Here is a 22,835-nt window from a genome sequence, read left to right on the forward strand (position 1 = left end):
CCTTTCTCCTTTTTATGGAATTCTATTTTTCTGCCAACTGATTGTCTCTAACAGTTCTTTTAGTTAAGCATGCTGGTGATGAATACTTTTGATCTTTGTATATATATATTTTTTTTAAATTTATTTCTATTTTATATACATTGCTGTTTTGCCTGCATGTTTATCTATGTGAGGGTGTCAGATCCCCTGGAACTGGAATTACAGAATGTTGTGAGCTGCCATGTGGGTGCTGGGAATTGAACTTGGGACCCCTGGAAGAGCACTCAGTGCTTCTAACTGCTGAGCCATCTCATCCTCGTGTCTTTGTATATTTTAAAGGGTTTTATTTAATCTACACTTTTTTTTTTTTTTTTTTTTTTTTTTTGGTTTTTCGAGGCAGGGTTTCTCTGTGTAGCTTTGCGCCTTTCCTGAAACTCACTTGGTAGCCCAGGCTGGCCTTGAACTCACAGAGATCCGCCTGGCTCTGCCTCCCAAGTGCTGGGATTAAAGGCGTGCGCCACCACCGCCCAGCTTAATCTACACTTTTGAAGGCTATTTTCACTGAATTCAGAATGTGAGCTTGGTTGTGTTGTTGCTTGACTGTATCTGTGTGTGTTCCTAATACCTCAAACGCCTTACTAAACTGGCTCCCCGCCTCCTCTTTGTTCCTGGGGACATACTGTGTCATTTTGTGCTGGCCCCTCTTAGGAGTTCCTTTTCACATTGGCCTTGAGCCTTTTGATTCTGGTGTGGCTTCGTGTATGTTTCAGTTCTGTTGGTCTCTTGCTCTTGAGGATTATTGAAGTCCATGAATCTATGGGTTTGTTTTGGGCCATTTCTCCAAACATTTCTCAGTCTTCTCCCTTCTGTAAGAGCAATTACGTATATATTTGGTTGTGTGGAATCATTACACACCTCACTAGTACTCTGCCTTATGTGTTTTGTTGTTGTTGTTTGAAGACAGAGCTCATGTAGCCCAGGCTGCCCTGGGTCAAGGGTGACCTTGAATTTCTAACCCTCTTGCCTCCATCCCCACAGGCTGTGATGACAGGCAAGTGCCATTGCAGTCTTAACAAGTGATACTAACTTAGCCTTGAGGATCAGACCGAGGACCTGTGCGCACTTGGCAAGCGTCCTGTCAGCTCAGCTAAATCCCCAGCCCTTCTGCTCAATTTTTTAAAATTATCTTTTCTCTCTGGGGGCTGGAGACATGGCTCAGAGGTTAAGAGCACTAGCTGCTCTTCCAGAGGTCCTGAGTTCAGTTCCCAGCTATCACGTGATGGCTCACAACCACCTAGAATGAGATCTGGTACCCTCTTCTGGTGTGCAGACAAAACACTACATAATAAATAAACAAATCTTTTTAAAAAAGTATCTTTTCTCCGGGTTCCTGTCTTCAAGCTCTCTAAGTATGTTTCCACTGCAGAGTTTATTATGTAGTTAATCCTCCCAGCTGGATTTGTCTCTCACACACTGCTTTGCGCCTCAGGATTCTGACTCTGTTTTATAGCTCCCATTGAGTGAGCCAACTTGAAAACATATCTCTGGTCTTCTTCAAGCTTTCGGGTTTCTGTATTTAACTGTCTCCTTATAAAGTCTCGGGACTATTCAACTACTCCATTTCCAAATTCCTGCCCTACAGAAGCTGTCTGACAAAATAAGACGGTGGTTTTAGGCTGAGTTTTGGGTATATTGGGTAGCAGTAGATAAACAATGTGCACAGAACCTGGAGTAGTGGACTTTCAGAATTTCAAACAACCCCTAAGGGTCACACTGTACCCTAAGTTACCCATGGTGAGGTTTAGGCACATGAGATGGAGTGAGGTTAGTCGCTAAATCACTTTTCTTCAGCCTAAGGAGCTTCTGGAATTCGCATTTAATATGTCATATAAATGATGGATTTTTACTATTCATTCATTCATTCATTTATTTTGAGTCTCTATGTATTCCTGACTGTCCTGGAACTCACTATGTATATCAGGCTGGCCTTGAACTAACAGATATCTGCCTGCCTCTGCCTCCCAAGTTCTGGGATTAAAGGCATACACTACCATGCCTGAGTAGATGATGATTTTTAAGTAAGCATTTTAATTTGCTACTGTCTTTGAGTATACTCTCTCCCCAAAACCCCTCTTGTCCTGTCCTTTTACCAGAGCTCTGTTCTCTGCATGCAGTTTCTAGAATTTGTGGTCAGGTGTTCTGGGTGCTGGGGCAGGTCTCCCTGGAAGCTGGGGGAGCTGAGACAGGCACTGTGGTGGAGACAGCAGCAATCCTGGCTGTGGGGCCCTGCTGGAGAAAGAATGCTGTGTTCTTAACTCATGAGCCATCTGTACCAATCGACTATGGAGACATGGAGCTAGAGATGAGCAAGGTCAGTTGCAACTTCTAGGGATGAGCTCAGGCACGCAGGCTGAGCAAATGCACAACAGCCAACGCCCATGAGTTCAGACCTGAGGAAAGGAGATAAAGCCTTAGAGCTTGTGTGCTCTCTCTGTGTGCCCATAAGACTTTCAACAAACTGTGCCATTATAGTGCAGACTATGAGCTTGGCCCCTTCCAGAGCCAAAGTGTCCAAGCCCTGGCCCCACCCTATTATAAGAAAGCCAGTTGGATCCTGTTAATGTCTATTTTGGACACTCCCCCCAAGAAACTCCCAGGACCTTTGTGGTTGGGGTGTTGTCTGAGAGGACAGAAGCAGATACTCATTGCCCCTAAGACCTGCGTGTTCAGGGACAGGATTTCAAACACGGCCCCACTCTCTGGAGCAGATCATAAGCCATTGTCTTGTCACGGTGGCCCTGTGGAATCAATGTTATTATTCTACAGGGAGGCAAATTTAGGTGAGGGCTGAACTCAGAGGAAAAGCACCAACCCTTGACTGCTCTAGGCTAGCAGGTCTCAAAGTGTGTTCCTGGGGCCGCCAGCATGAGAAAATTAAGCAGAAATGCAAATTCAGTTACTTTACCCAGAACTGTGGAATTCAAAACTCCAGGATGGAGTCCAGTGCTGCTCTGAACAGACAGGCCCACGATGAGCAACTCATTCGCCCCGGGCCCACAGTTCAGTCAGCTGTAGTAAAAGCGAAGGTAAGAACTCAGACACACCTGTACCTTTCCTCAACTGGCATCATTGACTGTCCTCTGAGGTGACCAGCTGTGTGGCAAACACTACACTGAATCTCGTCCCAACTCCACACTCAGTGACCTCATGAACCTGGCCACGAAGGAAGGAGACCTGCGTCCTACAGAGGATGGCAAACACGTAAACTGGGGCTTTGTCTTCCTTATTGACAAGCCACACAAGCCCAGACCTATGTGTTCTAACAAGCTCTGGGGTGGCTTGGGAGACAAGCTCAGGCTTACATGGGATGTTTGGTGGACTCCTTACAAGTACTTTCACTACAGTGTTAACACACATCAGACTGCCCAACCAACCAGGAGAGCAGTCTTCCTAGGACCACCACACCCTGCCCCACCTAACCCCAACAGCCTCAGATTAAAGCTTCACTCTTGACTTTTGGGAAGGTTGGGGATTCAGTACTGAGTAAAGCCACAGGTTGGTGCCAAGGTCCCTTGCAGTAATGGGGCCACACAGGGATTCACTGGAGTACAAAGGGACTCATAGATCCCAGAGTCCCCTTCTGGAAGCAAGCTGAGCTGGTGGGAGACTTCTGTCACAAAGGTGGGGAGCAGAGTGGGCAGGTGGGAACTCATATCCCAGCTCACCCTGCTAGCAGCAGAGAGGGGAGCCTGAACTTGGCCTCCCCCACCTCTATCCTCTAGTGCAAGGAGATAGCATCAGCAGCACCTGCCTCATAGTGCTCGTGATCAAATCAGTCCTGTAGGTTTAAGAGCCAGGAACATAGTACCAGTTCCCACAACAGAAGCTATTTCTGCTTTTTCCCTTAGCTTCAGTGGAAGGTAATGTCAGTGAAGATGTTGTTACTCACATTGTGTGGGTGACAGTTATTGAGGCAGAGGGAAAACACAGCAAAGTACCCCATTAGAGTCGGTTACGGAAACAGCAAGTGCCGAGACGCAGTGATGGACCTCGCACACGCCCTCTAATGAGCATGTTCCCGCATCCTGGGGCGGCTGTCCTAATTTATTCCCTGTAGCTCCAGGTTCCCTAGCAAGAACACAACCAGTAATTCAGTTACAGCCATTACCAGCTGGATCCCTGGCTTATGGCTATAATTTCCCTAGAGCAAGCATCTGTGGGTACAGATAGCATTCTGCCTTGATGTTGCTTGCATGAGAAGAAGCATTTCCAAATGTCCCCGAAGCACCAATGCCAGCAGACATAAGGCTCCCATTACCCTTCTATGGTCAGAATCTGCCAGAAAAGGCCTGACTCAGCTGCAGGCTAATGCTTCTCCTTTCTGTCCCCCCAGCTTTCTTATCTGCGAAGCAGGACTATAGTTCCCCATGGGGGCATTGTGAGGACTCACTAAAATGTTACTGGCCCAGGAGGAGAGTGTCTGCTAGCAAGCATAGGAGTGGGAACGGGACGTGGTGAAGCAGATGGGCTTCTCAGTTGGTCAAATGCATACTCATGGGTATATCCACTTACCTGGTGTGGAGTCCAGACACAATAGAGAGATGTACTTAGCTAACACACAGTTCTCAGTCCCATGTGGTGGTACACACCGTGAATGGTGGCACTCAGGAGACAGAGGAGGCAGACAGATCTCTGTGAATTCAAGGTCAACCTGGTCTAAATAGTGAGTTCCACATCAGTCAGGGTTATATAGTAAGACCATGACTCAAAACAAATCACACACACAGTTTGTTCTCACTGTGTGCCAGGACCTATGCTAAGGACATCCCAGGTACTAATCCATTTATGCTCAGAACAACCCTACAAGGAACTAGTGTGACTCCAGATGCACAGATAAAGAAACTGAGGTACAGAGAAGTGACACAATTTATCGGAAGCTGAGCTCAGATTTGAACCTGGAGAGCTGACTACAGGAATGGAGTTTAAAATGGCTTTCCATAGAGACAATAGAAGTGTAGGTAGTCAAGCCACATGGAGTCTAAGCTAAGCAAAGCTGAGCATGCATGACATGAAGGAACTTCCCTGGAGGGTAAAGAGGGTTCTTACTAGCCTGTGGGTGTGGGAAGCAACACCTCATCTCTTTGGGGAGGACTTACCAAGCAAGAACTGGCTTACGAAACTCTCCTGAGAAGTGAGGGTCAATGTCCTTTTATACAGACATATAGACAGAGCTTTGGAGAGGGCATCCAGGGGGTCCTGGAGCCAATACAGTGTGGATTCCAAGGGACAACTATGCTTACCTATGACAGAGAGATGCCACTGTCTAGGCTGGTGACTGTGCATGTTGGTGACTCACATTCTGTAGGTAAAGAAGTAAAACCTCAGGCTGAAGATGCAGCTCAATGGGAGAGCATGTGCCTATAATATGAGAGGTCCTGGGTTCAATCCGCAGCACTGCAATAGAAATCTCCTAATAATTCATTGAGCTGGGCACGGTGACGACACACGCCTATAATCCCAGCACTCTGGAGGCAGAGGCAGGTGGATCTCTTAAGTTTGAGGCCAGGCTGGTCTACAGAGTGAGTTCTAGGACAGCCAAGACTACACAGAGAAACCCTGTCTCAAAAAACCCCAAAATAATAACAATAATAATAATAATGAAATTGAATACACAAATAAAACCAAGAAGAAAAATGAATGAAACCTCATCCTGCCTGGACATGGCAGATTGGATTCACACAGATATGTGATACTGTCTATCCCCGATGTCACCTCCAGGGCTCTGGAACACTAGCCTTCCTCTCTCTCACTCTCCACACCTGGGGTCCTACTGGCCCAGGAGACCACAGTGAGCCTTTGGAATGGAGAGGCAAGGGATGGAGGATCGCCCAGCTCTGTCATCCCGGCCCAGGCTTTGCCTTGTCTTGCGCTGGGAAGTCCCAGCCCACCCTTTGTTGGAAGAGCCTCTCCCACCCTGCGTGTGTGTGCAGATTGGGGGAGGGGCATCCTCTGTGCCTGGTTCCGTGCCCCAGAAAGGAAGCACATACTCCTCTCTGGTACCCAGCCTGCCTTGCCAGGAGAAGGGCTGGACCCTGCCCTGGCTCCACCCTCCACTCTAAGGAACCTTTCCCAGCCTTCTCGGGTTTCTTATTTGTGTTTGTCTCCATTTCAGGGATTTATTTCTCTACAAGGGACACAAGTTACCGAACTCCTTCCAGACCCTGAAGACCCAGGGAAACACCTGTTTGAGATCACCCCAGGTAGGCCCAGGGGGCTGTCGTGTGCTGAGGGGATGTGGTGGCCCCATGGGGGCATGACTGTGCTCTGGCCCCCACAATCCTATCTCTTGCAGGAGGACTGACACTGTCCCCAAGCTAAGGCAAAATTTGGGCCAAAGCTCGAAAGACTGGGGGAAGAAATAAGAAAATCCAATCTGTTGTTTGGATAATTAGTTCTTGGATAAGAGAAAATGACACTTTGATACACTTCCTCATGTTGTGGTGACCCCCCTCCCAAGCATAAAATGATCTTGTTTCTACTTCATAACTGTAATTTTGCTACTGTTATGAATCATAATGTAAATATCTGATATGCAGGGTGATATCTGATATGTTGACTCCCAAAGAGGTCGTGACCCACAGGTTGAGAACTGCTGTCTTAGGGTAAAGATGCAAACATACACACAGAAATAAGAGCACAGTCTATTGTGAACCGATTCAGAAGGCCACCATAAGACTTACTGGGAATCCCAAGGCAGAATTACAGTACTACAATGGACCCCACAGACCCATTGTCCCGTTAGCAGTAACAGAATAGGCTTTTACAGTTCCAAGTTGGTCAGTGTGGTCCTTAGTGAGCTGAATATGTGTCTGTCAGGTGACCTGCAGTCACAGCGAGGCCCACTTTGCCAGTGTTTTTATTTCCCTTGACCTTCCACCTGAGACAGGGTCTGGGCAATGTGTTCTAGAAGTGGTCCCCTAAAGCGTGAGGAAGGTCGCAGGGAAAGGACCACCAGGGTGTGCTAGTGAATGGACTGATGTAATGCCACCCAGCTCTGTCTCACTGGGACCATCTGAGGTGGTGAAGGATGGGCCTCTCGAAGGTTCCTTTCCCGGGTAATGGGTGGCTGGAGACATTCCTACCAACTCCCACCAGCCAACCATTGAGAGATACAGCCTTGGGGGTTAACTCTGGCATTTCTGGACTGTCTTATGTATGGGCCAAAATGTTTGTAGACAGAGGTCTTTAAGGACAGTGGCAGATACTTGAAGAAAGAGACCTCTAGCATGATCGGAAGAGTGATTGCAGAGGTAGGGGAGGGGACAGGACACTTCTGGGAAACACTGAGTGTTTACAATACTCCATGAGAGGGTCTGTGAGCCATTAAATTTACAATCACAGAGAGGTGCAGTAGACACCCCCAAACACTATGAGGAAATGACCTGGCTCTTGCTCTCTACCAAGGGGTAACATGAACCCAGGCTAAGAAATCTGCAGGCCATTATCCTGGGGTATTCTGGGGGAAATAGACAAAGTAAAAATACAAATATATACTTTTCAGATGGGTATTGTGGCATATGGGATTTTTGTTTGTTTGTTTTTGTTTTGTCTTTTGAGACAGGGTTTCTCTGTGTATCTGTATAGCCCTGGCTATCCTGGAACTCACGCTGTAAACCAGGCTGGCCTCAAACTCAGAGATCTGCCTGTGTCTGCTTCTTGAGAGCTGGGATTAAAGCATGTGCCACCACCGCCCAGCTTGGGCGCGGACATTTATGTGAGCCATGGTTCTGTCTATCACAATACTCGGGATGCCTCTCTAAGGCAGTGGGCGTGTTTCTCCCTGTTTTCTAAAAGCAGACCCTGGAAACTAGAAAGAGCAGCAGCTTGTGCCGTGGCACACAGCCAGCTAGTAGCAGAGCTGAAGCTTTGCCTTACTCTGTTTCCTGTTGCTGCAACTAAATTCCACAGACTGGGAGATTCATAAAGAATAAAAATGGGCTGTCAAGATCGTTCGGTGGATAGAGGTGCTTGTGTGCAGCCCTGATGACGTGAGTTCCATCCTGAGATCTCACCAGGTGACAGGAGAGAGCTGACTCTCAAGAGGCGTCCTCTGACCTCCACACATACGCATGCCATGGCATGTTCATGCCTGAGTTCACACACATGCACCCCGGTGCGCGCACGTGCGTGCGCACACACAAACACACACGCACACACAAGCATGCACATGCACACACACACGCAAACATTTTAACTAATAAAGATATGTTCAGATCATGGTTCTGGGAACCAGGTGTTGAAGCTCAAGGGGTCTTCTCACACACAGGGAGTCTGCAGAATTCCAAAGCACGCAAGGCATCACCTGGTAAAAGTGGTACATACAAGACGCAGGGCTAAACTAGCTCTTACGACAGACCTGTGGTGGGGCCCACCCCGTAACACCTCACCCTGTGTGTTAAATTTCAACACGAGATTTGGTAGGGACCCTGAAACTACAGCAGGCCACCTGGATCCCCAAGCCACACACTCAGTCTCCCTAGAGCGCAGACGCTTGACCCTCTGACCTTTGGGGCTTTGATGCTTCAGCTGTGAGGTTTGGGGGCATGGTCTCAGGAAGGAAAGCCCAAGGACCCCCTTTTCCCAGGACAGAAGCTATTGCCTGACTGAACACCGGATTTGTGTGGCTCTCAGAACTGCCCATATCAGCCCTTTATCAGGCAGCTCCTCCTAAGATCTCAGGTAGAAGCAGCAGGTGCTGAGGCCACTCCGGGAAGGCAGAGGGGTGGACAAGGGACGGCTCGGCCTCCGAGGACTGCACACCCATGTGCAGAGAGGACGCAGCACCGGTGCCGGTCAGGGCTCTGGGGTAACTCGCCTTCTCCCCAACTCTTTCCGGGGCTCTGCAATCTTGGGACTTCCTACCAACCTGGTCCGAAGGGGCTCAGGAAGTTCTGGCTACAGCTGGAAATGTTCCACTCCCTTTATAGCCCATGGAAATGTGGCAGCCTAGAGATGCTAGGTGAACCGCCCTGAGGTCACACAGCTGGCGGAAGGGGAGCCTGGACCCCCTAGGTCAGCCTGCCCCAGGCTGAGCTCTACGTGACCACAGTTCCCAACTGAGGCTCTGGCCAGGGGCCTTGCTGAAGCTAGAAAAGGAATAATGGGGGCTGGAGAGATGGCTCAGAGGTTAAGAGCACTGGCTGCTCTTCCAAAGGTCCTGAGTTCAATTCCCAGCAACCACATGTTGGCTCACAACCATCTGTAATGAGATCTGGTGCCCTCTTCTGGCCTGCAGGGATACACGCAGACAGAGCACTGTATACATAATTAATAAATAAATTGTTAAAAAAAATAAAAATAAATAAAAAAGAAAAGGAATAATGATGGTAGTAATAAGGGTGGGGCCCAGAATGGCAATAAGTACTGTAGCAGCAGCTATGACAAAGCTGAGGCAGGAGGATTGCAATTTTGAGGCCAGCATGGACAAGGAAGGAAGGGGTGAAAAAAGAAGGGTTGAGTAACCCCACCTTAAACCACAACAGCAACTAAAAAATGCTCAGTGAACCTTCTTACTCAAAACTCAGTAGCCGCTGGTATGTCCCTGATCTTGAGCTGGCCTCCAGGGCCCCTGGGGAGAGCAGGGCACAGCCTCTGCCCTTAAAAACTCAGAAGACATTGCCATCCTGAGCTCAAGACGAGGTAAATAGTTTGTTTACTTACTAAGTTGAGGTCAGTTGCCTGGGGGTAGAAGTAGGAAGCGTGGCCAGGAGGGTCCATGTTGGTGTCTCCCAACATTGAAGTGGATAGACCAAAGGCTGGGAAGGAGAGGGTTGTCTGTACAGGTAGGGCTTCCCCGCCATTCTGAGGGTGCCTGAGTGAGCTCTGGCATAAAGAGCGGAAAAGAACAGAAAGACACCTAATAGTGAAGCCCAGGTCCAGTGCCCCCGGAATCAATGGCAGGACAGAAGGAAAGAGAAAGGATTCATTGACAGTGTTCTAGCAGGCACAGGGCCAGGAAGAATCCTGGGACAGTCCCTCATTCTCCAAGGGGTACCCTCATCCCCCAAGAAGAAGGAAAACTTGACAGCCCTTGGAAATGTGATCATTCTTAGCGTGATCATATGTTGCATCATCCACTTAAGTTTAATTCATAGATCCTCTTGTGGCCTTCAACCCTACAGAAAGTGACAATTGTGTAACGAAAGTTAATGAGGGAAAACAATGCTGTCAGTGCCATCTAGTGGAAGAACCTGCCAAGGCTAAAATACTGGTGTGCTGCAGGCCATCTCCAAGCAACCCTTTCATCCGGGCTTCACCTCTGGTGACAAAGAGCCCGAGAATCACAGATCCAGCCACTGAGCAAAGCATAAGAGGATAGTGTCACTCAGGGCAAAGCTTCTCTTGTCTGGCTGTGGTCCATGGCCCCATACTACCTAGTCAGTATACAGAACATGGAGGTCACCGTTTACTAAATTCAAGAGAGCTGAAAAGCGTGCTTTCCAGCACTTTATGTCTTCTTTGGACTGCCCATTATGTAGCTTTTGTGTGTTTGGTCAGAGGGGGGTGTTGATATAGGATATTCAACGATGAGCACTTCTGACTGGCAGGCAGCTGGTCTCCATGCATCTTCCTGCCTTACTGTTTTGTCTGAGCATCATGGGAGAGCACTGGTCCAGTCCTAGAAGTGGCTGTATTAGTTCTCCCAGCCGGCTGGCCAGAAGGAAATCACATGGCCTCACATCAGCTCAGGGGATTCTGTGAAGCGTAGTTCACCTGTGCTGGGACCGATGACAAGGCTGGTTTTATGAGAGCTGGTAGACCTGCCTCGCTGCTTAAAGAGCTGTTTATCTAAGAGTCACAGAGACAGACACATTCTCACTCCCACAGCAACACGAAGAATGTGATAACAGGACAGTAAAATCCAAGTCTGAAAACGTGATCCAAGATGAACTTTCTATATGGTGGGAAAAAATGAACCAACTTCCGAAAGTTGCCCTTTGCCCTCTGCTTGAATGCTGTGGAGTGTGCACGTGTGCATGTACACACACATCAATAGAAATGTTTTAAAACACAGAACATGATAAGGACAGTCCCCTCCCATACACCCATCTATTTCTTTATTCCAAAGTGCTCAGTGAGAGGATAATGGAATTTGAAGCAAGTACTGAAACCCACAGGGGGTCAAGCTCATTGCCAGAGTGGAAACCATTCCCCTGTAGTGACTCTCAGACCTCAGCAGGGAAACTTTGGATTCTGGCGCGGGGCTGGCAGTGAGCAGAGGTTGGCCATAGTGTGGTGACTGAGAGACTTAGAATCTTCAAGAGAGGACCGAGGAAGGACTAACTGGACATGAGTGTGAGGAGGCTGTGATAATGGGGTAATTAAAGCTGTGGCCCATGCTTTACTGACAGTGATTATTAAAAACAGGAAGAGGAAGGCGGATCCGTCTAGTGATGCTGGCTTGTTCTGTGGTCACCCTGCCCTTTTCCTTTACCACGCTAGAAGCAGAAAGCTTCCTTGGACCCCTTATCCCAGAGGGCACTGCTACCCCAGCTGTACCCTTCTGCCAGTGGCATCTGTTGTGGAGAAGGAAAGAGTGAGTAGCCAGCCACTCACCTCCTGGCAGTGCCCCAGGAAGATGACGTATCCCAAGATGTCAGACCATGCAATGCCACCAAGCAGGTTAGCTGACTGAGGGCAGGCACCAAGGTCCTGACCCAGACAGACGTGCTGCAGTCAAGCAGGTAAGGGGAGTGACAGCCCCAGGGGACTACAGGTGAAAATGTCAGACGGCCACCAGGGTCCGAAAACTGTAGTCATCTTCTGGGCTCTACCTGGAAGCTGTACCACAGAAACGGGGAGCCTTCACCTCTTCCCAATACTGACCTGGGAGAGTAGGACTCAGAAGCAGAATTAGCAGGGCTTCTTCGTGATTGGTAAATGCTAGCTGTTGGGTTTCTGAAGTTGTGCAGCAGGACATGGGTGTCAAAGAGCTAAATACTCACTGTGTACATTCTTCATACGGAGGCCAAGCACTGCCATGCTGATCTCACCAGCCCTGGGTCTAACCTGTGCTAAACACCCCACAGGTAAGACACCTCCACTCCAACAAGCCTCCTAATTTGCTAGAAGCCCAGATCCAGAGGGTAGAGGAGCTATACCTTGAGCTAGTTCTAGGCCAGAGCCCTGTCTCTGATCAGCTCTCTGAGACCTGAAGGAGCCAGGTCCCTCCCTCCCAGAGGGGCTGCCCTGGAGGGCTCTGTATCTTCTGCCTAGACTTTTCTCTCACTCCTACAGCATCCTGGTAAAGCCTATACTGCCCATCTCTGCATACTTGATCTCAGGAGGACTTCTTGGCACTCTGGGTGTCTGGCCCTAAGCCCAGTTTAGGCCTCCCTCTAAACCCAAGGAAGGGCTAAGGAGTGAGAGGCCTGCTTTGACATTCTGGGCTGAGAGTGATAAGGCACTGGGCAGGTCATTCTCCATGTGATGTTCATGAATTCAACAGCCAGGGAAGCACGGTAACTTCTTTTCTTCCCCTGTTCACGTGATGCTTCCACAGGGAGGCAGGTGGGTTGGTTGATGGATGTAGACCAGAACCCTGGGCTTTCAGCCAAGTAACTAACTGGGCTCTCAAGTCTCCATTGCTCAGCCTGCTTCAGAAGGGTTCCGGGAGTGGGTACCAGAAGCTAGCTCCAGCTAACACCGCCCAAGAGAAAATTGACGAGAAAGCAACAGGACCACACAGAAGCAACCAGACATCGGGAGCTATAAGGAAGGACCAGGCAGCAGGGCTGTTCAGGGGTCAGGAGCTGTGCTGGGGTCATGGAGGTGGGTGTCCTATTCTGGGGAGGTTGAATGCTGTGGAGTTGCCTTCTAGCCTAGAGTTCACAGCTGCCTGTCCTGATGCAGCCTGCAGTTTGGAACAGACAGGAAGACTGGAATCCGCTATCTCTAAGACCTGACCTTGAAGGGGAGCCAGCACAGGGATTACTCTGTAGGAGAGTGATACAGTATGTCTGACATGCCAGGAACAGCCAGGATCCCTGCAGCAGGCTGAGCAGGGAGGGGGGAGCTGATAGGCTCCTATCTCGGCACCTGGTACCAGCCAGCCTGCATCTCAGCTTTGACCCTGTGCAGTCCCACCGAGTTTGGCTGCAGAGCACCAGAAGCTGGGTCGTTTCTAAAAATGAAATTAGAAACTCCCACCAGCAAGTGTGGAAGAATCAGCAAATTCTGGAGTGGCTGCTTACACTTTGCCGCCTCTCAGTCTGTCTTCCTACTGTCTTAGCTCAAGTCTTTCAGCTAAACATGGGACCTGGTGCAGGAGACTCCCACTGGTGTCCTTTGGGGAAATGTGTATGAAGCGGGGAGTGGGGGAATAGGGGGTGCAACTGATTCCTTTGGCCCAAATCGTGTTCGAAAACAGTGGTTCCCGACCTTCCTAATGCTGCGACCCTTTAGTACAATTCCTCATGTTGTGGTCACCCCCAACCATAAAACTATTTTCGTAGCTACTCCATAACTATAATTTTGATACTGTTATAAATTGTGATGTAGGCCAAGTGATGGTGGCACACACCTTTAACCCAGCACTCAGGAGGCAGAAGTAGGTGGATCTCTGTGAGTTTGAGGCCAGCCTGGTCTACAAAGTGAGTTCCAGGACAGTCAGGGCTACACAGAGAAACCCTGTCTTGAAAAAAATAAATAAATATCATAATGTAAATATGTAGATGAATTTCTAAACAGTCTTATTAAATAAGAAACACAGAGCCAAATACATCAGGGCAATAGCCACCAACTAACCTTAGCTCACCACGTCACCGTAGCTTCCCAAGAGAGCCTCCTCCTGTCTAACCTGCACCTTTATTGCCTTCCTGTTCTACCTTCTCATTGGCTCTAAGCCCAGCCACCTCACTTCCTCCTCACTGCCTGTCTATACAGACCTCCAGGTCTCTGTGATTGGTACTGGGATTAAAGGCGTGTGTCACCACGCTTGGGTGTGTCCTTGAACACACAGAGACTCTGCCTGCCATGTGATTGGATTAAGGGCATGTACCATAACCGCCTGACTTCTGTTTATGGCTGGCTATGACCTCTGATCTCCAGGCAAACTTTATTTATTAACATACAAATGAAATATCACATTACAGCACAAATAAATATCACCACATAAATAATTGTGTTTTCCTGTGGTCTTAGGTAACCCCTGTGAGAGGGCTGTTTAACCCCAGGGGTCACGACCCACGGGTTGAGAAACACTTATCTAGACCAACACTCAACAGCAAGTTGTGGTTGTCACTAACTCGCTGGCGAGTAGTCATCCCGTACAAAAGGAGAAACCGAATGATACTAGATAAAAGTGTTTTAATAACATTTTATTCATTCCACCAGATCCCACGCATTACTACTTCAACCTTGGTAAAATGGTGGGGCGGGCCTCAGAGACTGGAGCTTGAACCCAGAGCCCAGGGCATGCTGGCTTGTCCTCTGTCACACCTCTAGACCCCACTGAAATATTTTAATTTTCTTTCTAAATTTAATGTGCTTTTCCACTTTGGGCACTTTTCAATTTAGACACTAGCATTTCTGTTTCTCTTTCCTTTTTATAAATTTTCATTCTTCAAAAGTTTCCTATACTGTTATAATGAACTTTAATGGTTTTCATTCTCCATTCTCCTCTCCCATCAGCCCCCTCTTCTCCCTCTGAAACCCCTCTTTTTGCACAGCCCCCTCCTCCTCTCTTGTCTGCTTTCTGCATGTAACCCACTGAGTTTAATTAGGGTTGCTTGTGTGAGCATGGGTGGTGACTGGTAGGGGAGGGGAGTTGTTGGCTGAAGCCTGGACGACTTACCAGAGGCTACACCACTCGTGAAAATGACACCCCTCCCCCAGCGAGCACTAACTGAATGGACCCCTGGGGAGGGGTTGGGACCCCAGTGATGATGAATGTTGTCAGGCCCAGCCTCGTGCGGGAGACCACGGCTGCATGCGTTCATGAACGAGTCATGCCATATCAGAAGATGCACATCTTCCCATCCTCTGACTCTTACGTTCTTTCTTTCCCCTCTTCCCTCTTGTTCTCTGAGCCTTGGAGGGAGGGAGATAAATGGCTCCTCTAGGGCTAAGCATGCTATCATCAATTTTAAACACTAATTTTCAATGGAGGTACTTGTTCCAGATCCAGATTGCACAAATATGTGGTTCAAGAAGTACACACATGCCTAAGTTACTCTAAACATACTTAAAGGTTTTTTTTTAATATTTATTAATTTCATATACAGTGTTCTGCCTGCATGTGTCCCTGCACGCCAGAAGAGGGCACCAGATCTCTTTATAGATGGTTGTGAGCCACCATGTGGTTACTGGGGATTGAATTCAGGTCCTCAGGAAGAGCAGCCAGTGCTCTTAACCTCTGAGCCATCTCTCCAGCCCCTGAAGCAAGTTTTAATTAAATACTGGCCAGGATGATGGACTCTGGCCAGGTCCATTCCAGGGTTCCCAGAAAAAGGCAACGAGTCACATTTTGCAGAGGCTTAAAAAGGCAAACCCATAAGGCCATTGTATTTCTCAACAAGTTCAATCAGGGGCAAGTATATATCTTGAAGTACTTCCTGACTGTGTGCCTCCCATTAACATCCAATCAAGCACATCCGATGCAGTTGGGTCAAACAAATTTGTTTAGGGGAGTAACTGTTATCTTACATAAACAATAGCCTCCAACATTTCCGGAAGTGTCTGTCCTTGGGCAGGGGCTTACAGGTTAGAAGCATTTTTGTTTCACGGATCTCTTCAGCACAGTAATTAAAACTTAAAACATAACTTTGCCTCTCGCACATCCTTGCACATGGAGGCTATGGTCTCTATCAGATGATTAAATAGCAGTGAGTTCTCTTGACCAATCAGAAAGCACCTTCAGTGAAAGAATGAAATCCTGTCATCGTGGCAACATGGGTAAGACTGGAGACTGTCACGTAAAGTGACATAAGGACTCCTCACTTGTGGGAGCTAAAAAGATGATCTCAAAGAAAAGGCCAATAGAACACTGGTTAGCAGAGGCCGGGAGGGGCTGGAGTTAGAGGGTAAGGCGCAATTCAATAGGAGGAATAGTTTCTGATGTTCATAGCACGGGAGGGGAACTATGGTTGACAATGATTAATTCAAATTTACAAAATAGCTAGTGGACAGGTTTTGAGTTTCCCCAACCCAAAGAAGTGGCAGATGTCTGAAATGATGGTCTGCAGTTTCCCGGATCTGAACATCACATGTGTTACACGGCCACACAGGACCTCACAAGCATGCACAGTTCCTATGTATCCTGACACCGCAGTGAGTGGATGGCACACTTGTGCTCTGTAGATGTGGAAACTGAGGCACAGAGTGGTCACTGTTTCAAAGTCCTATGACTAGTACAGAGTCAGGCTCCAGCCCAGGTGGGACCCCCTTCCAGGTGAGACTATTCAGCAGGGGGCCAACAGATACCCTGGCTAGTAATGGACACCACAACCTTGAGATAACAAGGAGTATGGACAAACCTCTCAGCGGTGACAGTGTGCCATACCTGGAGGGTGGTATGTGAAGGAAGTGTGGTCTATGCCAGCACAAAACAAAGATGTATATAAAACCCTAGATATATATACACCACTTCCACTTGATAAAGGATTGCTACTGTGCACATCCTACTTTAGGATTTGGTGAGTCAGATAACACTAAGCTCATGTTGGGCAGCTCAGGTCACATGGTACTTGGTGGCCCAATGTCAAATGTTCAGTTTCCACTGAGGCCCAATAGCAGGTCAAGAGCTTCTCTCAAAGAGAGAATAGTTGTCTAGAGAATAGCAGATGATGATGGAGCCTTGTTCCAAAATCTCTAAGGTCTCTTCTGTGACTCACCTCTAGGGCCTGCCAAAGGCTCCAAACAGCATCTCTCTCTGCCACTGACACCTCAAGTACCACACGGTCTGCAGGATCATATGGTCCAAGTGGTAGAGCAGCCTGCACAGCAACCTGGACCTGTTGAAGAGCCTTCTCCTGTTCCAGGCCCCACCCAAAGCTAGTCGCTTGGTATATGGGCCAGAGCAATATATCCAAGTGAGAAAATGCCATCTCCAGAATCCGAATAAGCCCAGTAAACATTGTGCTTCTTTCTTGGTGGTGTGTAGCTGAAATTTTCCTGGTCCTGCCCAGCTCCCACGGCCCTGTGGCCGCTTGGACCCAAGTAAACACACAGAGGCTTATATTAATTAAAACTGCTCAGCCATTAGCAAAGGCTAACTATTGACTAGCTCTTACACTTAAACTAACCCATAATTCTTATTTATGTTTAGCCACATGGCTTGATACCTTTTCTTAGTTCTGCCTTCACATCTTGCTTCCTCTGTGTCTGGCTGACGCCTCCTGACTCAGCTTTCCTCTTCCCAGCATTCTCTTCTCTGCTTGTCCCGCCTATACTTCCTGCCTGGCTACTGGTCAATCGGCACTTTATTTGTTAACCAATCAGAGCAACACACATTCATAGCATGCAGATAAAGACATCTCATGGTGAGACAGAGGGAGTATGCCATCTCTAGCCTGTGTTACTCTTGCATTTTATGTTGGAGTACAGGTGTGCATGTGTGTGTTGTGTGTGTGTGGAGGTTGACATTAGATGTCTTCCTTATTTGCTCTCCACCTTATTTTTAGACATGGGGTCTCTCACTGTACCAGAATCTCTGATAGATTGGCTGGCCAGCAAGCCCCGAATCCTCATCTCAGCCTCCCTAGTACTGGTGTTACAACTGTGCCTAGCTTTTATGTGGGTTCTGAGGATCAAACTCAGGTCCTAGCCTTGCACAGTAAGTACTTGACTGAGTGGGTCGTCTTCCTGGGTCTTCTTCTTTTTCTTAAAAATTGTTATCCTGGGGTCCCACCCTCACAACTCCATCTAGTCCTAATGATCTCCCGAAGCTCTGCCTCCAGACACACACACATAAAGCTGAGGACTCCATTTCCAGCAAATGAAACTTTGGGCAACACATTCAAATGACAGTCCCCTCATGGCCCCTGTGGAGGAAGGATGGAGCACCTCAGCATGCTGGGAAATCGGGCCTTTCACAAAGTTCCTGTGGCCAAACTTGTAGGGTCCAAGGAGGCAGATCTGCAGTCAGCCAGTGGACCAGGAGATGGGGTTGTCGTGGTGTCCTCCCCATGTCCTGTGTGGGCCCCCGCCCCTACCCCCACCTCCAGCATCTGCAAACAGCGAATAGTCAGGGGCCCCAGCAGGGCCTCTGGTTTGAGAGTTCCCGTGTCTGGTGCAGAGTCATTCTCCACAATAATTATAGCAGGGAGAATGCGGGAGAAGCGAGGAGCAGACCCCAGATGTATCCATGAAGCAGAGAGGGTCTGCATTGCAGGGATGTGGAGAGCAGGGGGAACCTTTCTTCCTGGAGCCCAGAGAAGCTGATCTTTGTCCTGTGAAGGGCCTCTTAAGTGGCTCTCTTGGATATGCAAATGAAAGACCAGTCAACAGCCAGTGTCCTCGGATTCCTGTATAGAGGGCCTTTTGTGGCCGTAGGTGGTGGGTTTACTTTTTTATTTTTGAGTGGTTGGCAACGATTGGGGGACTTCTTTTACAGGCAGAAAAAGGAGTGATAAGCTAGAAGAGTTGTGGAGAAGGAAAAAAAAAGTAAGAACTGATTTACATAGAATTTTCTTCTGGACGCAATGAGACACACCAACACGGTATTTTTATGGTGTTTTGATAAGAAATAAACATTACCTGTATCCCAAGACACGAGATACATTGTCAAGGGGCGAGCCAAATAGTTCTGTGCTTAGGTTCTGTGCTCTCCAAACTCTGTGTGTGTGTGTGTGTGTGTGTGTGTGTGTGTGTGTGTGTGTGTGTGTATGCGTATGCGCGTGCACGCCCATGCACGTATGTACATGTGTGCTAGGGAATTAAACTGAAGGCCTAGCATATGCTAGGCAAGAACTCTACCACCAACCAAACCTCATTCCCAATTTCATTTTTGTTTAAAGTTCCGGAGAACTGATCTCATGCCTCCTTGCAGGCCCACAGTCTGGAGTCTAAAGAATGCTTCTTGGGTTTGGTACTCAGGATGGTTATGGGATGGATAGGCTGTGAAAAGTGAACCCTTGAGTGCTGAGTGAACCCATCTGATGCTGATTAACTCGGGGTGGGGGACAGTGAAAATAGTTTGGGAGATGGACACTGAGCACTGAGAGGCCTCACTGACTCAGGGAGGTCGGGCTGGAGAGTTCTGGAAACCCAGTCTCTCTGGGGAAGCTGGTGTTCTGTTGTTCACATCAGCTATCAGGACCACAGCTGGCTTGGGGAAAACCTTACTTCGTGCCCACCAGGCCCAACACTAACGTCTTCCAAATTGAGTAGAATGTTAAGGTATTCCCAGAAAGCAGGGCACACACTTGAGAATCACTAATTCCACAGAAAAACCCCAGGGGACAGAGCCTTTACCCGGTGGTGCATCTGTTCTCCGATCACACAGCAGGGGGCAGCTTCTGCCAGGCCGCCTGCTGGGCATCAGACAAATTGGCTGAGACACACGCCCTGGAACATTGCCCCCGGGTTTTTCCTCTTCCACCACGAGGTGGCAGCAGAGAGCAGAGTGCGCCGAGGGCCATCTTTCCCAACCCTGCCCTCCCTCCTCACTCCTTAACTATGGCCACTGTTCTGCTAACAAAGCAAAGGGCTGCACATGTGTCGGCCTCTTTAGTCTTCCCTCAGGACCTTCTGTCCCATTCATTCTCCAGATAAAGGGACAACTGGATTTCAGTTTGGGCATCAGCTTTGGTCAGGGCAAAGTGGTTTCAAACCACGTGCCTGGGCATCAGGTGGCCCACTTCCCTTGGCACCAGTACTCACCTGAACTACGTCATCACTGACAGCACTGGTCCCTAAAATCTCCTGGGGGCCTCCCTGAACAAAGGTAGAGGCATCCAGAAAAGGAAGGTCCCAGAAGGAGCCTGAATTCTGAGGGACTGTGGAACAGTACTATTCCTCTTCTCCTGTAGTGACTCATAAGAGATGATGACCTGAGCAGGAAATGGTCTTTATGGGATGAAGCCAATGAGGTTGGGGGCAGGGTGCTTGGCACAGCAGTGCATACCAGCCACCTTGAAAATATGCCCAGTGCCCTGCCCTGTTGATGGCATGGTGTAAACTGGTCTCAGGGTTTCCCCATCAGTGACCTGTGGTAGGTAGGCACCAATCACGGGGCTGGCACACAACAGAGACTCATGTGGTTACCAAGACCCCTCCTGCAGTGTCAGCAGCAAGGCATACTAGTGACGCCCCACTTTGCAATACTGGGACCCTGGTAAGTGGGCCTGACCCTAGGCAGGACTAGGGTCTCCGGTGTATGTCCTGGGAAGGCCGCTGGAACCTGGAAAGGTACACACGTCCTGTCAACTGCGGAATAGTCTTCCCTATCAGTGCAGACACATGCTGCTAGGGTGGCCTCCGTCAACAGGAGGCTGAGTTGAGGATCGCAGGTACGAAAGGTGACTGGGGAGACTCAGGCACTTGACCACTTTGTGCCTGATTTCCCCATTTGTAAATCAGGATCATAATAGGGTCCTTGTGGAGATTAATGAGTTCACATATGCAGAAATCCCAGAATAGTGGTTGGTGGACAGGAGGTGCTCATTTTATGTCACCTTGATGACTGAAGCGCACAGGCCGCGATGTGACCACTGCCCAGACCACCTCCCACCACCTAGTACACTGAAAGGCCGGATGCAGCCGGACCCACAGAGAAATGCTGAATATCTGGAGCGCAGAGGCTAAACCCATCCTGGGCTGGAAGCGAACACCCTCTCAGCACGCGCCGTGATAGTGACAGCAGCGGCCTGCCTTTCCCCAAACTGCATTCGTCCTGGGAGTAGGGAAGGAAGGAAAGAGAGAAAAACAGGAACAGCAGGTGGGGGCAGAAGTGGGTGAGGGTGAGACTTAGAAAAAGGACAGCGAGCTTTGTAATGTCCTTCCCTTGGCTGTCTGGCCAACTGCAGTGGCTTCAGGCCACAGGAACAGGAGAAAAAAAAATGTAGCCCAGGAATTTCTCTGCAACGGTTCCCCGTGTCTTTCTCTGTGGGGATTTGGAGCTGCAGACATTCCTTCCATAACCAGCGCCTGCCCATTGCAGCTGAAGAGCCCTCGGTCGGGGCTGGTGAAGTCGGCCCAGCTCCTCGGCACCCTGCCCCCGTGTCCCTTCTCCCAGAGCGGGCACTACAGATGTGCCAAAAATGATCCTCCGCTGGCAGAGCTCACAGCCTGCTCTCAGGGTCGGCCCTACTCTGACATGCCTGCCTCTCTCCGGAGCCGACCCACCTAGATAGTTTTCACAGCTGCTTCTCTCCCGATGGTCGCCAGCAATATTGGACATCTTGGCTAGAATTCCCATCGTCTTGGAGATGGGAATTTTTTTTTCCCAAGCCAAGTACTTCCCGGTTTAAGAGGAAACAATTTCCCAAATCTGCAGTTCTTTTAAAGAACTGGGAAGCACTAGTCTGCAGGCCAGACCCAGCTTGACACCTGTCTTTGTACAGTTTTATTGGAACGTGGGCATACCCTCTCATGTGTACCTTGTCCCTGGCTGACTTCTTGCTACATTGAGAGACTCCACCTGCTGTCTGTTCCTTACAGAAAGCCCACCGACTCCTTTGTCCTAGTACATTTGGGTACCAAGTTACTGTCAGGACAAGATGTTGTGATGTGGGCTGGAGTGTAGCTCAGTGGTAGAACACATGCCTAGCAAGTGAACCCTTCTGGGTTCAGAAGGGAGGGAGAGAGAAAAAGTAAGAGGGAGGAAAATTTCCTGGGGTGTTATTGTTCAGTAGTATGCCCACACATAACCATAATTTCCTTATTTTTAAAAGCTAGGATTTTGAAAGTTTTTGCCATAAAGAACTGATAAGGTTTGGGGGATATGTTTAATTTGAGTTGGCTGTGCATGACTGAAATCCTAGTGTTTGGGGGTGCTGAAGCAGGAGAATCTCCAACTAGAACCCATCCTAGGCTACATAAAAAATTCAAGACAAGCTTGAGCTACATTGTGAGACCCTGTCTCAAAAGTAAGCTTAATGTAAGAAAAAAATAAAGTTTAGTTTGATTTAAACCTTACATAGTGTATACATTGGGGTATATGGAACCCAGTTTGTATACTTCTTATGTTTTTGTGTATTAGTTATAGAATTTTCTGTTGTTTCTCTGGGACAGGATCTCTTGTATCCTTATCCCAGGCTGGCCTTGAACTTGTTTTGCTGAGGATGACCTTGAACTTCTGATTCTCTTGCCTCCATGCTGAGATTTCAGGTGTGGGAAACCGTACACAATCTTAAAAATTAGTGTTTTCATTGTTGCATAGAATACCCCGTTTACTGCAGTCTAGGGGTGTTTCCAACAGTAGTGTTTCCACAGGTCTTCCTGTCCCTTCAGTCCTTCGGTGGGCTTGGCTGTGACAGCAGAAATAGTGCTGTAGATCCAGGCCCTGTCAACTACTCTTTTCACGCAGGAACCACAATGCCAAATGCCCACAGCCCACCTCTTTATCTTGGTCTTGCCACACTTGATGTGCTGGCTGATTTCCATTTCATCATCATTTTCCAGAGAGAAAGAGGGAGAGGCACCATAGAGGGTCCCGTATTTCCCACAATTCCCTCCTTCTAGGCGCTCTGCTCTGTGTCGTTGTGACCGAGGCCCTCGCCTGAAGAGAAAAATAACTACTTTAAAAGGAGACTATCAGTGCACTACATAGGCACTGTGTTCCTGTATCTTCAAGGACTTTGCAGCCACTTCTACTGAAAATATTCATAACAAAATAGTGAAAACACAGCAATAAC

The 22,835-nt window shown here is 48.5% G+C and overlaps 1 protein-coding gene across 7 annotated transcripts in view; it reads left to right on the forward strand.

Moving 5' to 3' along the window:
- The window catches only part of Arhgap22 (Rho GTPase activating protein 22), a 165,990-nt gene that overhangs the window by 75,509 nt on the left and 67,646 nt on the right, over positions 1 to 22,835 (forward strand). For all 7 annotated transcript variants that reach the window (XM_052733919.1, XM_052733917.1, XM_052733909.1 and 4 more), the window contains one exon: positions 6,152 to 6,239. In XM_052733919.1, coding sequence (XP_052589879.1) covers positions 6,152 to 6,239 — 88 coding nt within the window. The remainder of the gene's footprint in view (positions 1 to 6,151; positions 6,240 to 22,835) is intronic.

The sequence above is a fragment of the Peromyscus californicus genome, unplaced genomic scaffold, assembly GCF_007827085.1.
Source record: "Peromyscus californicus insignis strain IS unplaced genomic scaffold, ASM782708v3 Scaffold_12__1_contigs__length_115047231, whole genome shotgun sequence".
Classification (NCBI taxonomy): domain Eukaryota; kingdom Metazoa; phylum Chordata; class Mammalia; order Rodentia; family Cricetidae; genus Peromyscus; species Peromyscus californicus.